This window comes from Penicillium taxi (assembly GCF_028828555.1).
Source record: "Penicillium taxi strain IBT 34144 chromosome Unknown utg000003l_segment0_segment0, whole genome shotgun sequence".
Taxonomy (NCBI): domain Eukaryota; kingdom Fungi; phylum Ascomycota; class Eurotiomycetes; order Eurotiales; family Aspergillaceae; genus Penicillium; species Penicillium taxi.
This window is the reverse complement of record NW_026643205.1, coordinates 166267-181903: the sequence shown is the minus strand read 5'-3', so window position 1 is coordinate 181903 and position 15637 is coordinate 166267. Positions and strand designations below refer to the sequence as shown.

Genomic DNA, 15637 nt, shown 5'->3' with positions numbered 1-15637 from the left:
GAGCTGGGGAGCCTTCAAATGCTAAAAACATATGGTTTTTGATGTGAAATGCCTAGGACAATGCAAGGCGTTGCCTCAAAACAGAATCATCTTCTATTTTCTATTTCTTTTGTTCCTGCTATTTCTCATATACCATAGTGTGAGAATCTTACAAAATCTTCTTCATATCAACCTTAAGAGTCCAATAGTAAAACTACGCCGTATTTAAGGAGCCGACTCATTAGTTACTACCACGCCGAATGAAATAAATTGGGTATAAGCTGCGAACAATAACAAAGCCACCTAAGAAGTCAATGGATAGCACGGCTCATACAGACCTCAAGAATTCCACTTTCGAGTGAGAAGCCTTAATATAAAAATCATTTTTTCCTTCCTGTACCAGCAGGCACGATCATTCGAGCCAATGCCTCTCTCTCCTTTTTCAAGACCATCAACCTAGCATCCTCAATCAACTTGCCCTCAGGTGCAGGCGCAGGTAGAGGGACTTGTGCAACCTGCGCCGCAACAACAATGGCAGGGCCAGGTGCTTTGGCCTCTCGCGCTCTCCTCCTTCGCTGGCCCACACCAGAGCCCCAAACAACCATCCATTCCGCCACAGAGCTTCGCTCAGGGACTACGCACCCTGAGCAGATCTTCGCGTGGGATCCAATGTCGGCATTTCGGTTTATTGTTACAAGGGGCTCGACCACTGCAGCGGAATGAATATGTGCGCCTGGGTAGATAGTGGATTGAGGACCGATCGTCACGAAGTAGGAGAGGTGGGTTGCTATTTCCCTGGTGGAGGTGGGATCGGGTGTTGTTGATCTTGACCCTCTTGTCGGAGCAACTCCAATCACAACCTTTTCGCTAATGACGCATCCATCGCCAATTGTTATCGGTCCTTCGTAGGTATAGAATTTGGCGCGAGGGTGGATCACTGTGCCTGCGCCGATGGTGACTGGGTATGTGCCTTGGAAGACTGCTGTATCGGCGATTGTTGCTGTAGGATCAACTTTGAGAGGGGCTTTAGGAGGCGAAGGTGATGAGGAGGATGAGCGGTGCTGGACTGGAGGGGGCTTGAGTGTGGCCATCTTGATATGGGTTGTTGTTATGAAGCTGTTCGGCGATTGCGGAGTTTGGGCGCAACGTCAAGCTCAAAACCCACCTACCGCTCTTATACCTTTTTTCGAAGAAATTAATATGGCGACTTTGGACTATACCGATTTTCCAATGCATCTGGCAGCTGGCTGTACCACTGTATGGTATTTTGCTTTAATCAAGGTGAAAACAATCATAACATGTAAAAAATGTGGCATCGGAGTACATTTATCGCTTAATCAAACTGGAAGCATCAATGGTAGCAGGACAAACTGGTGCACTCGAAACCTATGAAAATCAAAAATGGAAGGCATCAAACTCTAACCATTTACCGGTTTCTTTCTCGGCATTGCCCATTCAAATTCAAAAATTACTATATTCTGCCACATTCTACTCTTCGCCATTAAAGATATCCTTGAACATCTGTTCACTCTCTACAAGGACAATTTCAACTTCTCCCTTCTTCACCCTTAGCCACTTCTGCTCCTCTCGGCTAGCATACATGTTGGCTCTGCCACGCCCTATAACCTCAATAGCAGTCTTCTTGCTTGTGGGGAAATATAGACTCAACACTTACCACTCTCGCTCATGCAGCGTTTGTATGCGTTGCTCATAACCTGGCAGATTGATGGAATAAACGCGCGATTGATCTCTTACTGTTACGCGCTGATCATATTCGCTATCACATCATTTGCAAAATCCTTAAACCTGGCCTCATACACAGTCAGCTAGCTGGCGAGTAAGCCTAAGCGCAGAATGAATCTTCCACTTTGGTTTTCACGCTCTGTGAGTCCCCTATAGAATAATGTTAGGGCATCAGAAAGCCCAATGCCGCAAGTATAAAATACCTGAGGCAAGACTCGTTGGAATGCCCTCTCCCAGATAGAAGCAATATGTTTGAACATAAGGCTCAGCTCTATATATTGCATCGTTTTGAGCCATACCTAGATAGGCACTTGTCATTCTCCACAAATAGACCTAAATTTTGGCATTAATGTCTCGGAATCCAGCGCATTGAATACACCATCACGGCTAACAGTCGCCTTGTAAGTCATTCATCTTAAACGAGCTCCTCACGTCGAAGAGGATGGGATTGCAGCACCGAAGCTAGGCTAATCACATGGTTAACCTTTTCGATAATGCGGCTGTTGGGAGCTATTTTAATATGTAAAATTGTGTTTTTATAGGCAGCTTGCCTTGCTCTCTCGTTGCTCGCAACTTGAATCGAAACTGGTACCATCATCAGATACCGACAAACTAAGAGATATGAGCCAGCTTTATATGCCGTTCAAGAACTGACAGCAAGCTTTCACTCTGGTACCCCCGGTCATTTTCTTATAGTTGAGCTTGAAGGGCCTTGCTAAGGTCATCGTCCTCTGAATCTCGAATCTGAGAGTCCAAGTTGGCTGCAGCATTTCAAGTAGTAGTGGAAGTGGGAGTTCCAGTCTGACTTATGAATATGAACTAGAATTTCCATGGAAACGGGTTATGAGGGGGTATACGAGTGGGATTGGCTTTTTGCGCTTCATCTGAGTGATTGGATCTATATATGTTGCAGCCTGAGGCCACTATTAATATCATGCGATGATTAGTGTCATATTATTTGCTCATTTTGCAATTGCTCTACCTAGTTATGTACATTTACCTCGTGTAAAGTTCTCACGCTAATTGTAGAAATCAATTACTCTATAATCAGTTCACTTCTTCATCCCCGTTCTTCTGTTTGATCCCATTTCTCTTTCTCCAGGCCCAAACACCCTGATCTACCTCATCTATGGTCATTCCCCTTCGTACCAGATAAAAAGTGACTCCGAGTTCCGATTCAACATTGCGATTCCGCGCCTCATCATCGAAAAAGAGCATATCTTCATATGCAGTCCCGCTTGCCTGTTGGATTCGGGAGAAATGCTGCGTCTTGTTCCCCGGGAATATTTGAACGTAGTCAAAATATTCTAACGCGCGAGTTGTTCGTGTGTTTGCGGTCGATTTGTCCGAAAAGGCCGGGATAATATGCAGAGATTTGAGCATCTCGCGTGCTAGTTCAGGGGCGCTTGTTCGTGAGGCTAGAGCTAATGGGATTGAACGGCTCGCGCAAGCTTGTATTATTGAGGAGACTGCGGGGTAGAATGCAAAAGATTCATTCCATCTAATGCTTTGTTAGCTGGGGCGCATCCCATAAGAGAAGATACTTCTTACCGGTCCGTTACGCGAGAATTATTATCACGAGACTTTATGGGTGTACTGACGTCCATATCGACCCAGAATGGCCATAGTGTGTAGTCAAGATCGAATGTGATCAGTTTAGGCAGCGGCAGACCATCGGAGAAGGTTGAGGGGGCCACCGATATATCCTCGAGGGGCTGGGTATTTTGGCGTCTCACTCGCACCATACTTGATATAATTAGATAATATTTCGAAGAATGCGAAAAGAAGGGAGCGAAGTTCACGGTAAAACCTTGAAGTGAATCTAACTTTACGCGATCTACATAGGAGATACCGATAGTGGAAGTGATAAGGTCACATGACTCGGATTCAGTTACCCATGTTTGCACGGTTTTGTATTATGAGTTCTTATCTAGCCCACTGCAGCCTAACCATTTTAGGCTCTTTCCCCTTGTTTTTCCGGCTCTATTTTTCTCCTGTATTTCAAATCTACTGCAAAATTTGTAATTCGAGAGATTTTGAAAGGTGGTAACTTAGAGGCTAGCTGTTAGAACTTAGAAGCCAGTTTGAAGTTAGGTTGAAGATTCCGCTTTGTCTCGATAATTTGCCCAGTCGATGTCCAGAAGTATGGGAAATTCTTGAAGACTTCGATGCTCATGTATATACTAGGGCAATTTCCTACTGTCATTCACCTCCAGGGCTGGCACCCCCTTCTAACCTTGGAAGATTCATTACCTGGGTATTTGCTCAACAACGGATAGATCCTTAGATAGAGAAGATCTTGGTTTTCCCATTTAATAAATAAAATTGTAAGAGGTCAAGGTGATTTTGAATTGACGCTGCCTAGGTGTATTCTGAAGAGGATAATATTGGTTTATTGCATACTTCTACAAAAAAATCATAAGAATACCTTCATTGATGCGATCTTAAAACAGTGTATCTATATTCAATAACAAGGCATGGATAAAAGTCAACCTCCTAAAATCGTTTAGTCGATACATGCTGAGATACCTGGAGATATAATATCGCATTAAAGTCAGCCCTTCCGAGTCATGAATTCAAACCAAACTTGCAGGCAATATGGATGTAAGCATGCCAATATCGCTTTTTCGCTTGCCAAAGCCATTCAGGCAGACTGGTCAATAAAAGTTGATAATGTCATTAAACTCCTCCATCATCATTCGGTCAACATCATCCCATTCCATAGATGCATTGTCAGGATCAGTAGGTGAGTGAACCAGCTCCAGAGCTGCTGGGTCAACTGTCATGGTATCCTGCAATTTGGGGTTTTCATAATCCATGGACGTACAACGTTCAGCTCGCTTCTGGCTTGCTTTGTTCTCGATGAGATCGAGAACTCTAGCCTTTCGTTTTGGAGTGCGGGGAAAACCTTCCGAGGTGAAGTGTGCGGTCGTGGCAGAGCTGCCGAGTGTATTCGCATCTGTGAATATTCCGTCTCTGCCTGAGTCGCCGGTAGGGGTGTCATCCCAGATATCCATTGACTCTGTCTGTGTGGGCACCGGCAGTGATCTTTCACTCCAGTTTGATGGTCCTGCTTTCACGGTATTGTTTTTCAGCTCCATACATTCCTGGAACATGATGCGTGGTATGGGAGGGGTGATGAAGCCTTTGCTGAGACTGATTGTTTTTTCGGTTGCTGGAGCTAGAACGGGGCCAGAATTTGCAAGACAGAGGCCTGCATCTTCAAATAGGAACTGTAGATCGCCGAGTTCATCTCCATAGTTACTGGAGACAGTATCCGAGGGACTTCTTGCACTACTATTCTCGATACTACCGGTTGACAATTCCCGCTTGGTTGACTTTCCAGTCTTCTTTGCAGATAGTTTACCTCCTACCACGCCAATTGCCTGAGCCTTGTCAGTTGGTTTTCGCTTTGTTGCAGCTTTTTGGCTCTCTTTGCGGGAACTTCCTGGCTTTTCTTTATTTGGAATGGCATCGGAAAGGGTCAGTTGGTTCAGTCCACTAGTTTTGTTTGCGAGGACTGTTCGTTTTTTGCTGGGTTTTGGGGGCTTCTCAAGACCTTCCTTGCAGCAGAGATGTTTGCAGCTAGATATTTTGTTAGCACTGAATATAGCCGAGGGGTTGCGATATGAACTGACTTTTTTCTGTCTTTGCACCTGTGGTGGCAGGCCCAGTTTCCATTTGGAAGCTTGATAGCCTCAGACTCTTCACAGTCGTCATGGTCATATTGCTCCATGTTCTCCTTCCACTGGTCCTTTTCTCGTTGTGTTGTCTCTCGTGAGTGTCTGGGTGGACTTGGAGTGTCTTCAATCGACAGCCACTCAATATCATCATCAAAATGCAAGCTTTTCATGCTGGTGGATTCTTTTGGCTGCTCAAGTCGCTGATTTTCAGTTATAAAATCGTCAAGCTCCAGGTCATCCCCGTCAAAGTCGTCCCGCGCTTTGGAAGGGTTGAGTCTCTGTGTGTCTGTCTTGTTTGCTGCTTTATTTTGCGCTGAGAATAAATATGATGGCATGTCTGGCTTGATGATGGCTTGTCTTGAAGTCCCGGCTTGATTGCTTTTAGTAAACACCCGGTATATTCCGTGAGGTGCTCACCTATCTCATCACACATGACGTGGCAGACGATTTGTTGATCTGAACTCGTCAACTCCGCAATAAGAGTTACTTCTAAGCCCTTTTGAAGCTTGCTGGCACTGAAAGAAAGTCAGCATATCATGATATTCGAACTGAGGATCTATAGTATCATCACCTTATCCGTCGAAAATCGATCATGCGCCCATCAGACGTTTCTGTTAGACAACAGACATATATCGGCTTCCGTTGAAAGTGGGAAGGAACCGTATTGTTCATGAAAGCTACTTCAAGCTCAAAATGTATCTTGACATTGGGCTTCGCTTCCTAGTACCAGTATAAGCAGATTTTTGGAATATTTGAAAAATCACACACCTGTCCGACCATCTTCGCGGTTATTCTGAGATTAGGGAAGTCTTTCAGTCGAGCCAACAGCTTGGTGCCAAAGGGAGGATGTCTGCTAAGAATCATTTCAATATTGTGAGCTTCGGTAAGTCCAAGGTCGTCAATTCCTGTAATTCCAGCTGCAGCTAGTTTTCGAACAGCTACGACTCCTATCTGCTCAATCTGCTTCATCTGAAGTGGAGAATGATCCCAAACCCTTGAACTGAGGCTACGTGCCAGCTCTAGGGCGTTTCGAATACTTGTAGAGTCCTCGCGCGAAATCTGGCAGTCGATAATGCACCGAATTAATCGGTTCACATGTGTGAAGACGAAATTTCTGTCCTGTTGCATTGAAAACTTGTGTTTCTGAAATTGATCACCTCCTGGAAATTCTATTGCCGCAAGCTCTGACTGGAGAAGCAGCGAAACCTTGTGAGCTGAAAGTGTGACGTCAACCATGATAGGATACCTTATTCCAGGATCACGGTTAATCTCACGGTATAGCGACTTTTCGCCGGCTCGAAGACGAACTTCTTGGAAGTCGTCGGCTTGAACAATCAAGTAAAGCTGGTTCTATCAGTATGGCCCAGTAAAGAAGTCAGTCGGCATTACTCACGATTTCATGTATGGATGCCCCGAGTCTTAGAGACATGAGGATTCTCATGGTTTCAAAACGAACGCAGTATCGAGCCATAGCATCGCCAAATTGAGTTGAACCTAGCTTTTCAATTGTAACAAGGCCACACTCTTGAAGAAGTGTAATATCCTTTTCACATATCTGACGAAGTAGCTCATCTTCGTCATCTTCGCTTGCTTCTTCTTTCAGCTGGTAGTAAGATGGATTTCGGCGTAATCTCACGAACAGGAAAGTACCGGCAAGCCACTTCGTGGCCGATTCCAGGTTGGTAATATGTCCCAGTCCAATCTCAGCATTCAAATGATCGATGAGATTCAGGTGTAAGCAGCTCTCAAGGCTTTCCGAGCCTGACACAAGCTTTTCGTAGCGTGAAACGCGCTCTCTTTTAGTTAGTATAACGGCAACTGCACTGTCGTCAAATTGTGGCCGACCTGCTCGGCCAAGCATCTGCATCATTTCCAGATCGGAATATTCCTTGCATTGACCTTCTTGCCAACCGACTGTGTTCTTGATAATCACAAGGTGGCATGGAAGGTTGACACCAACTGCCAAGGTTGATGTGCAACATATGACATTGATGTGGCCATCTCTAAAGCCTTTCTCAACAGCATTTCTGTCACCAATACTGAGACCTGCATGGTGGAATGCAACTCCAGATGGGATAGTCGCTATTTGTGAGTTAAGAAAAACTTCACGCAATCTTTTCAACCCAGTATCACTTACTGTTTAGGTCTTCATTGTGCACCTCAATGGGCCTGCCGGGACCCTTCCAAACTCTAGAAGGTGGATTGGTCATAGACCATGAATTAGCAAGAATTTTGGCCGTGGCGACAGTCGAGTTTCGAGTGCAGCAGAAGATCATAATCGGTTTCTTGCACGAATGAGCTGCAACATGATCGAGGAGCCTGATTAATAAGATATCAGCAAGCCATCGCAATTACCAGGATCTTGGACTTTGACTGACTTAGAGCTGAGGACTTTGTCGAATGCAAAATCATTGACGTTCGACTGATAGCCATATACAAACTTCTGCAATTTGACAGGTCTGAAGTCTTCTCCGAAATGCTCTCTATGCGCAGGCACATGTTGGTTTGTGGCATCCTTCCCAAGCCATGTCGCAATGTCCTCCGAGTTCGGGATTGTGGCGCTGAGCGCTACAAAACGGACATTTGATCCGATTGTCTTCATGCGCGACACCACTGCTTCGAGGGTAGCACCCCGAGACTCCTTCAGGATATGGACCTCATCGACAAGGAACAATTTCACCAACTGCATCAGCCGCATGTGGTCTTTCCATTTCCGTGTCATGCTGTCCCACTTCTCGGGCGTCGTGATGATGATTTGGCTACTCTGGACGTTTCGCAGATGCGTATAATCCGTGTCTCCTGTCAGTTCTGCGCATTTAAGATTTAATGCTGCGAACTTGGAGTTCCAGTCGCGAAATCTTTCTGCACAAAGAGATTTGGTAGGTGCCTGGTATACGACTTTGAAACGCTCATCTTTCAAGGTGTTGAGTAGTCTGCAGACCGCAAGCTCCATGATCACTGTCTTGCCACTTCCTGTAGGTGCAGAGAGTACCAGGTTGTTGTTTGTGTTATACACTGAAAGAAAACATTTGGACTGGATAGCATTGAACAATGGAAACGAGAAAAGCGACCGGTATTTATATGGCAATTCATTGACAGAAACCAGTACAATGCCTCGGATGGAGGGTGGAATCTGGTTGAACGGAGAGAATGGTTGGTGCTGACCACGATTATGGCTTGCTGGAACAACTTTGGATGACGAGGGCAACTGTTGTGAAGACTGGTTACTATCGGGCTGATGTGGGGTAAAGGGAGACCCCAGTTGGGTCGGCTTCTGCAATATGCCCTGTTTCCGTTCATTGAGTAGAGCAAGTGGGCTGGGTGGAGATCCAAATCTCGACTCTACCTGGCTGGACGCTTGTCCACGAAGAGGAGTGAGGCTAGAGCTTGCTGTTTTTCATCAGAATCAATGGAATGGTAAAAAAAAAGCATGACAGATGAGCATGGCTGATATCACTCACGATCAAAAAAACGGGAGGTCACTTGAGGGGCAGCTTGATACTCAGAATTTCGAAATAGCGAGGCATGTCGAGGAGTATATCTCACTACGCCTTCTTCCTGATATGGATTCTTCTGCTTACTTCCCTGTGCTAGCAGCTCAAGATCTGAGAGGCTATCAGCAACCGCCAACATGTGGCACAAGATGATATCAACTCACCAAAGGCATCCAGTTCAGTGTCCTCGTCGCCAACTGATGGACCTGGGTTATCGATTGATAGAGACTCGTGGGGGAATACGGTGGGTCTTCTTTCCTGTCTTGAACCCTCGATGAGGTTCGAGTCAACCAACCCAGGCCGGCTGCTTTGAGAAGAACCAGCGACATTGGGACTACCAACTCGCCGCCTCTTTGCCGGTTGCCCAATGGTGTTGGACTCGGAAAAGGGGGGTTTCCCCATGACGAACTGACTCTGAATGATTGGGGTAATGAAATGAAATTGCGGACCAATTTAGGGTATGAGGTCAAGAAGTTGGAAGACGAGCGGAACGGCACGTGGACGACATCATGAGACTCGATGCTCAGCAAGCCCTGGAGGTTCATCCAGTCTGGATCTGTGAAATGTATGAACATATGAATAGTATCTCATTTCTTCGTATATAGATATGCATACATGACCAAAAATCCCAGTGGCCTCTCATATGGAACACGCTAGCAAGCAGACCACTCAATTCATTCAGGTGTTATGTTAGAAAAGAAAATAAAGGCTCACGAGTGCGTTTACACGGGCTGAACTCAGTCTATCAGTTATCCAAAATCGCAAGTCCATAACAAGGGGATAAGATGAATATGTAGAGGGCAGCCTCTTTTTTTACTCTTTAGCAAAGTAGCTATTACCACGGTTCGAGTTCACCCGAGTATGACCCCTAGTGTGACCTGGGGCGGGGGAATTGGGACGAGAGGTTGATACGCCATCCGAGAGAAATGGAGTAGTAGGGAGTTGGATAGAGAACTCTTTGGACGCACCTACGGCGGAGCCACTGTCCACCCCATCATTCTTTTCATAAGAATTCACGCGGATGGGTGGAGGGCGTGAGTCACTTTTAGAAGAAGGGTTAAAGTCTGGATTACCGTAGTAGTGGGTGGCTACCAGGACTACAGCAGAACCCAGCAGGAACTAGAGATTATCGTCAGTATTTGCTGTGATAGAGCAGAAAATCAAGTAGACATACGGTTGTGGTCAATTCAAACTCGAATAGCCATGCACTTCCAAGGATGCTGAGAATAATGCTGGCAGTAGTGGCCGGACACCTGGTGTCTTTCTGTGTATTGCCAATAGAGAAAGTTCCGAAGATACCTCCAACAGCATGGATGACAATGGTAGACCAAACAACCGGATTATAACCCTGGAAGAAGCCATTATTCGCAATTGTTTCACCATCCGGGAAGAGGACGCCGATAAACAAAGCTGGGAAAACAGAATACACGGCCAACTGCACGTTTCGAACCCACATGGAACTCTTCTGGGAGCTATCTCTGAGAACTTTCTCGAAGTAGACACTCTCGAAACTAGAGGCCATGGCAGCACCAATAATGGCGATGAGACCAATAACCGGGTCCAGACGTGGGTCAGCGGTCTGCATGTCTTCCTCAATGCCCTCATAAGTGGCAGACCGCTTGCGCAGACTACCCGTGGCCCCTTTCACAGCCTTCCATTCTTCCAGAGAACGAGGAAAGTGGAGTGACGATGCTTCTTCATTGAGTGCCATATCATCAGAGCTGGCATTGGGAATATGTACCAAAACCAACCCCACAAGGAGGAGCAACAGCAAACCCCACTTACGGAGAGGAATGCTTCGTCTGAGCAGAATTACTCCAAAGATCGCAGTGGTCAAAAATTGCAGTTGAAATGTGACCTGGAACAATGCCGCCCGCATGTTGGATAGAGCAACGTATTGTAGAGAACTGGACAAAACGCCAAGTCCTGCGGGTATGGCCAATTTCCAACTATCGCCTGAGAAGACGGAACTGATGAGGGAGTAGAGGAGCGATGTTGCTGGCATTGATGGTGGGGCAGCCTTTGAGACGTCGTACAGGGCCATTGTTAGGGAGATGGCCAACTTGACTACTTCATTCATCACGACCGCCGTGGAGGTCAGGTATCGCTTACCACCGGTAGGTGGCATGACTCGAGAATAATGGCTTATCTAGAGTAAGAGTGCACCATGATTAGCTTATTGGCCTTGATAAAGATCGTATCTGATCGGCTTGTAATACATACCAACGCAAATGCAGTGGATTGAGCAGTCAGCTGCGAGAAAGAAAGCAAGGCAAGTCAGTAATTGGCCTTGGACTGCAGTAGCCGTTGTAAAGCATAACTTGGAGTTCATACCAAAATCCAAGGCACATTTCTGGTCCCGGTTTGTAGCCATGATGGCCGGTGCTGTGTGCGTTCCCCCATTGCTATGACGTTTGAATTGTGATTGCGCCCTCGCGATGGTATCTTCGTAAACAAAAAGGAAAGAAACTCGGTGATTTAGACCACGAGAAACGAGACGAGCGTATGGAACGACGGCCGAAAATCAAAGAGCGAGAAATATAATTCAACCTGCTACACCGCGTTTGAGGCCAAGACTTCCTAGGTTAGGGTACGGGAAGATCTTCACTGGGCCCCTGAGGGCTGTGGGTGACGGCGATCACGGCTCTTTCTGAAGGTGGCTGGGAGGTGAAGAGAATGATATGAGTTTTTCAACTTGGAAACGACAACAGGGGTTGAAACTCGATAGTGAACTTGAAACTCTTCAGGACTTTAGTCCGGGGTAAAGTGGTTAAAGGATGGGATTATGGGCGGTTGATCCACCTCATGGGCGGTGAGGTCCACACTTCTTTTTCCAAGATTTCATAGCCTTGGTATTTGACATGTCTTCCATGGTACAGTATATGATCTACCTGAATATGCCATATTGATATGCAGCTTCAATCGATATTAATTTTGTGATTTCACGGGTATTCTGAATATCCTCTCCATCTACTACCAGTTGGTTCTCTGACGTCAAGCCCCCGCCTCCTTGCCTCCCTCTCCCTCGTCATCCATAGATTGATTCGCCTCATAATCCTAGATTCTGATAAAGACCGATACGAGGCAATGCCTTGAATATGATAATATGATACGAGGCTATTGAGGTCTGGCCACTGTCTGATTAGGCTTTGGCCTATATGCATGTCAGCCACATCAACTATGGCTAGTTAAACCTCCGATCTATATGTACCTAAAGTACCTAGGCAGCAAGTTTCATGTGTTGGAAGTTGGGAATCAATTACCTAGGTAGATAGTACCAATGACTGGGGAATCAAAGTGCTTGAAAACATGTGGAAATAACAGTAAATTGCCACCCATTAAAGAACATAAGGGTGTATGTATTGTGCTCAAATTATGAACTGGACAGGATTCAATGAGATGATAATTAGAGAATGGTGGTCAAATAGTAAGGAAATTCGTTAAAAATCAAGCGATGGAGAGAACTGTTAAGTTTCTGGAAAGGATAGAGTAGTTGGAACGCCCAAAGGCAAAGAATGACGGGTATGAGATATCATGGCAGGAAAAGGGTGCGACAAGTCAGTTCGGCAGCAAATGGGCAGGTCAAGATGTCGATTATTGTACAACACTCAGCGCATTGGCTCGTTCGTGATCCCATTCAAAGTCGAATGACCAATGATTACTGTCAGGGCCACCCTGGCTGAGCATAATAGCTCCACTGCTGTCGGTACGACGACGAGCGTGTTGCTTTCTGTCCTCTGGGATGGCGGGGGAGGGCCACATGGCTGTGGCTTCGGGGAAGGTAGGGGTGAGAAGCGATGAATTGGAAGGCTCGGAGTTATCGGAGAAGCAATGCTCGTGGCTGGCGATGGGAGACTCTCGGAGTAACTATTGCTGAACTGAGGCGACGCAATCCAGTTACCAGTCTTCTGTTCAGTATCAGAATTTGAACTCTGCGAGGGAGGGCCACGTTTATCCATGTGAGTAGCACCTTGGTCTGTCCGGTTGTAAACCGACGGGAAACCTGCACTGAGACGTAGGAAGGAGGTGTTGTTGTTGGCACAGAACAAATCACTTGATGGAGCCGACGCCATCGAGGAGCGATCAGACTCGGAGATATTGGTGCTGTTATAGTGGAAAATACTCGGGGTTATCTTGCCCTTGCGTTGGCGCATGGCTGCCAGCAGATCCTCCTCTTGTCGAGTCACTGCCATGACTCGACTTCTTCGGTTCATCTCCTTAATCTCTTGCGGTGTTTGCGAAGGCTGCTGCGGGAATCTATCCAAGATGTTGGGTTCTTCGATGATAGTGTTGCCAGAATGTCGAGTCTCGGGCGTTCGGAGAGTGTTTTGGGACGAATTCCCAATCGATAAAGTTGAATGAGAGGCCTGTCGGTATTTGGTTTGAGTCCGTGAGCTCTGATCGGATCCATGACTGCTATTTGATGGCGCACGCTTGACCTTCCTTAGCTGTTGGCCAGTGGTAGCGTGGGCAGTTGAGGCAGTGTATATCTGAGGCTCCATTTTATGGTAATTGTCCACCACATTCCTATCTCGGATGTGATTATCGCGGATGTGAAACTCAGTCGGTGTCTCCAGATCGTCTTCGTCCTCTGACGAAGATAGAGAGAGGAAACTTGAATTCTGCAGATCCGTGTTCTTGAATGTGCTCTTGCCCTCCTTCTTGATCACGGGATTCTTCCGGCTTCGGGATTGACTCCGGGACTGACTTCGGGATTGGCTTCGGGAGTAAGTTCGTTCCTCCGGAATTCTTGACTCCGGAAGTCTTGGCTCATGAAAATTCGTTTGATGGGGGATATACTCTGGCATCAATCCAGAGTTCCAGTGCACGTCCTTTCGTTGTTTACCAGCTAGACTACGGCCCCGTTGTGCATCGACTTCCGTTGCAGAGGGCTGACGCTGGTCTACCGTTGGATGTTCCTGGCCGTTACTACAAACACTGGAACGGCTGTAAAGTGATCGTTGACCTGAATATCTATCCAATGCGAGGTCGATCTCACTCGTAGGCACTGTCCGCTCGAAAGACTGGCCATACAAATTGGCATCTTTTATCTCGGGAATTGTCGAAAGATCAAAACGATCAATTGTGAGCTGTGGAGCATCATCATGGACGACTGAAATTCGAGGTAATGAGTCTCCAAATCGGTGTACTTGTGAAGGGTTTCCTGCACTATTTGGTTTCATGTAATGGCGATCCGAGACGACGGTTGACACTGGAGAGGGAGAATCGGTCATGCGGTGAGGTGAGAAAAGAGGCGGGGCGGGATTTCGTGGCTTTGGGAAGAGAATGGACAAGTCGATGCGTGGTGGACGGATCTTTCGTTTGGAATCCATTTCCTTGGGAATGGTCCGAGTTTGTTTGAATGTGACATGCGGGTCCATTGACAGCTCGTTCTGAATCACAGGCTGCAGGCCCTTGGGAGTTATAGGTCTCGCCTTGTTACGGTTCAGACCTTCTTTTGAGCTGAAGTATGAGAACAAAGTAGAGGAGGAGCCTACATGGTGGACCTTTTTCGAAGACTTTGGCTGTGGGGAAGTCAAATATTGAGATCGATATTCACGGCCCAGCAGTGGTGATGAAGCCCTTACACGCAATTCTTGGGGTGGAACGGTTATATCCTCAGAAGATGGGGGAGGCATGACACTGCTGGGCTGCCAGGCGTGCTGTTGGCTATTATTCTGGCTATGGTGTTGACTGTACTGTTGGCTGTGTTGCTGCCTCGAAGAGCTATCGGGGGTCCGAATGTTGTGACGAGACTTGGACTTTGATGCATTAACATGGGTGGGTAGATTGAAATTGGTGCCCAGTATCCGTTGCGCCTTAGAGACTCTTCGCTCATTATATTCTTCGTGATCCATCTGGCCGGGGGATTGTAGCGGGGCCCGACTAGATCGAAATGATACATGCAATTGAGAGCGATCCTTAGGCGCCATGGAAGATCATGTACCGAAAAAGTCGGGTTTCGTCATGAACTTGTATAAGAATCAATTGGATATCGGGAATATCGGAAAATGAAAAGGTGTGGCGTTTTTGAGATGTTCAATCTCCCTCTCTTTTTTTTTCTTTCAATCCGGTCAACACGGTCAGTACAAGGTAATTCCCGGCTGAACCTGTACCATCACATACCCAAGTTCTCTTTTTCCCAAAAAAAAAACTCCGTTAAATAAGAAAAGAGGGGAATCTTGACAAGTGGGGGAAATACATATTCCAGTTTCCCTGTGGGGGAGGGAAAAGCACTTATTTTGTAGGGTCGGAGCGTCACGATCTCAATCCTTGGTTAAAGGGGGGAGGGAGACTTAGCGGGATATACTCGCACGATGTGGAGTGGAAAAGTAACAACGCCATTGGAAAAAGTAGAAATTGGACGAATTAGATAGACTTGAACAGGTAAGAATCGTCAGGTACCCACACAATGTCCACTTGTATGTGGACTTTATTATCCACTGTTATTTTTCCATGGCTCGATTCAGCGGTAGGTTCAAGTCCGTTCACAACCCATGGTATACTTAGTCTAATCCTGCCACTAGGTATCCAAGATCTGGATTTAATAGGTCTATTTTCAAGTAGAATTACTAGATACCTCGGTACGGAGACTTGTACTACAGGATTCACTTTATCTAATTTTATTTTAAAATGAGGTTTATTAGTAGCAAGTTATTTATTTACTCCAAAATTAACTACACTAGTACCATTGATCTACTTCACCCGAGCTTAGCTTGCCCCTTTCTTTTGCGAGCA

General features: G+C 46.3%; 5 protein-coding genes across 5 annotated transcripts; all 5 read right to left on the bottom strand.

Moving 5' to 3' along the window:
- Window positions 1-359: 359 nt before the first annotated feature.
- N7495_003555 (transferase hexapeptide domain protein) lies at window positions 360-1070 on the bottom strand (the record flags this gene model as incomplete). The annotated part of the gene is made up of 1 exon (XM_057206206.1): window positions 360-1070. One exon carries the CDS (start codon window positions 1068-1070, stop codon window positions 360-362), a length of 711 nt encoding a protein of 236 aa, XP_057063886.1.
- A 1699-nt stretch (window positions 1071-2769) lies between these two features.
- On the bottom strand, window positions 2770-3621 carry N7495_003554 (Mg-dependent acid phosphatase; the record flags this gene model as incomplete). Its single annotated transcript, XM_057206205.1, has 3 exons — window positions 2770-3223; window positions 3274-3559; window positions 3618-3621. The coding sequence occupies 3 exons, from the start codon at window positions 3619-3621 to the stop codon at window positions 2770-2772; spliced, it is 744 nt and encodes a 247-aa protein (XP_057063885.1).
- A 758-nt stretch (window positions 3622-4379) lies between these two features.
- N7495_003553 (uncharacterized protein) lies at window positions 4380-9301 on the bottom strand (the record flags this gene model as incomplete). Its single annotated transcript, XM_057206204.1, has 10 exons — window positions 4380-5307; window positions 5361-5775; window positions 5823-5920; window positions 5977-6125; window positions 6174-6749; window positions 6799-7487; window positions 7543-7724; window positions 7784-8795; window positions 8867-9010; window positions 9064-9301. 10 exons carry the CDS (start codon window positions 9299-9301, stop codon window positions 4380-4382), a joined length of 4431 nt encoding a protein of 1476 aa, XP_057063884.1.
- Window positions 9302-9712: 411 nt separating this feature from the next.
- N7495_003552 (putative UDP-galactose transporter) lies at window positions 9713-11302 on the bottom strand (the record flags this gene model as incomplete). The annotated part of the gene is made up of 4 exons (XM_057206203.1): window positions 9713-10018; window positions 10074-11048; window positions 11123-11152; window positions 11234-11302. 4 exons carry the CDS (start codon window positions 11300-11302, stop codon window positions 9713-9715), a joined length of 1380 nt encoding a protein of 459 aa, XP_057063883.1.
- Window positions 11303-12493: 1191 nt separating this feature from the next.
- On the bottom strand, window positions 12494-14832 carry N7495_003551 (uncharacterized protein; the record flags this gene model as incomplete). The annotated part of the gene is given in 2 exon segments (XM_057206202.1): window positions 12494-12756; window positions 12768-14832. 2 exon segments carry the CDS (start codon window positions 14830-14832, stop codon window positions 12494-12496), a joined length of 2328 nt encoding a protein of 775 aa, XP_057063882.1.
- Window positions 14833-15637: the final 805 nt, after the last annotated feature.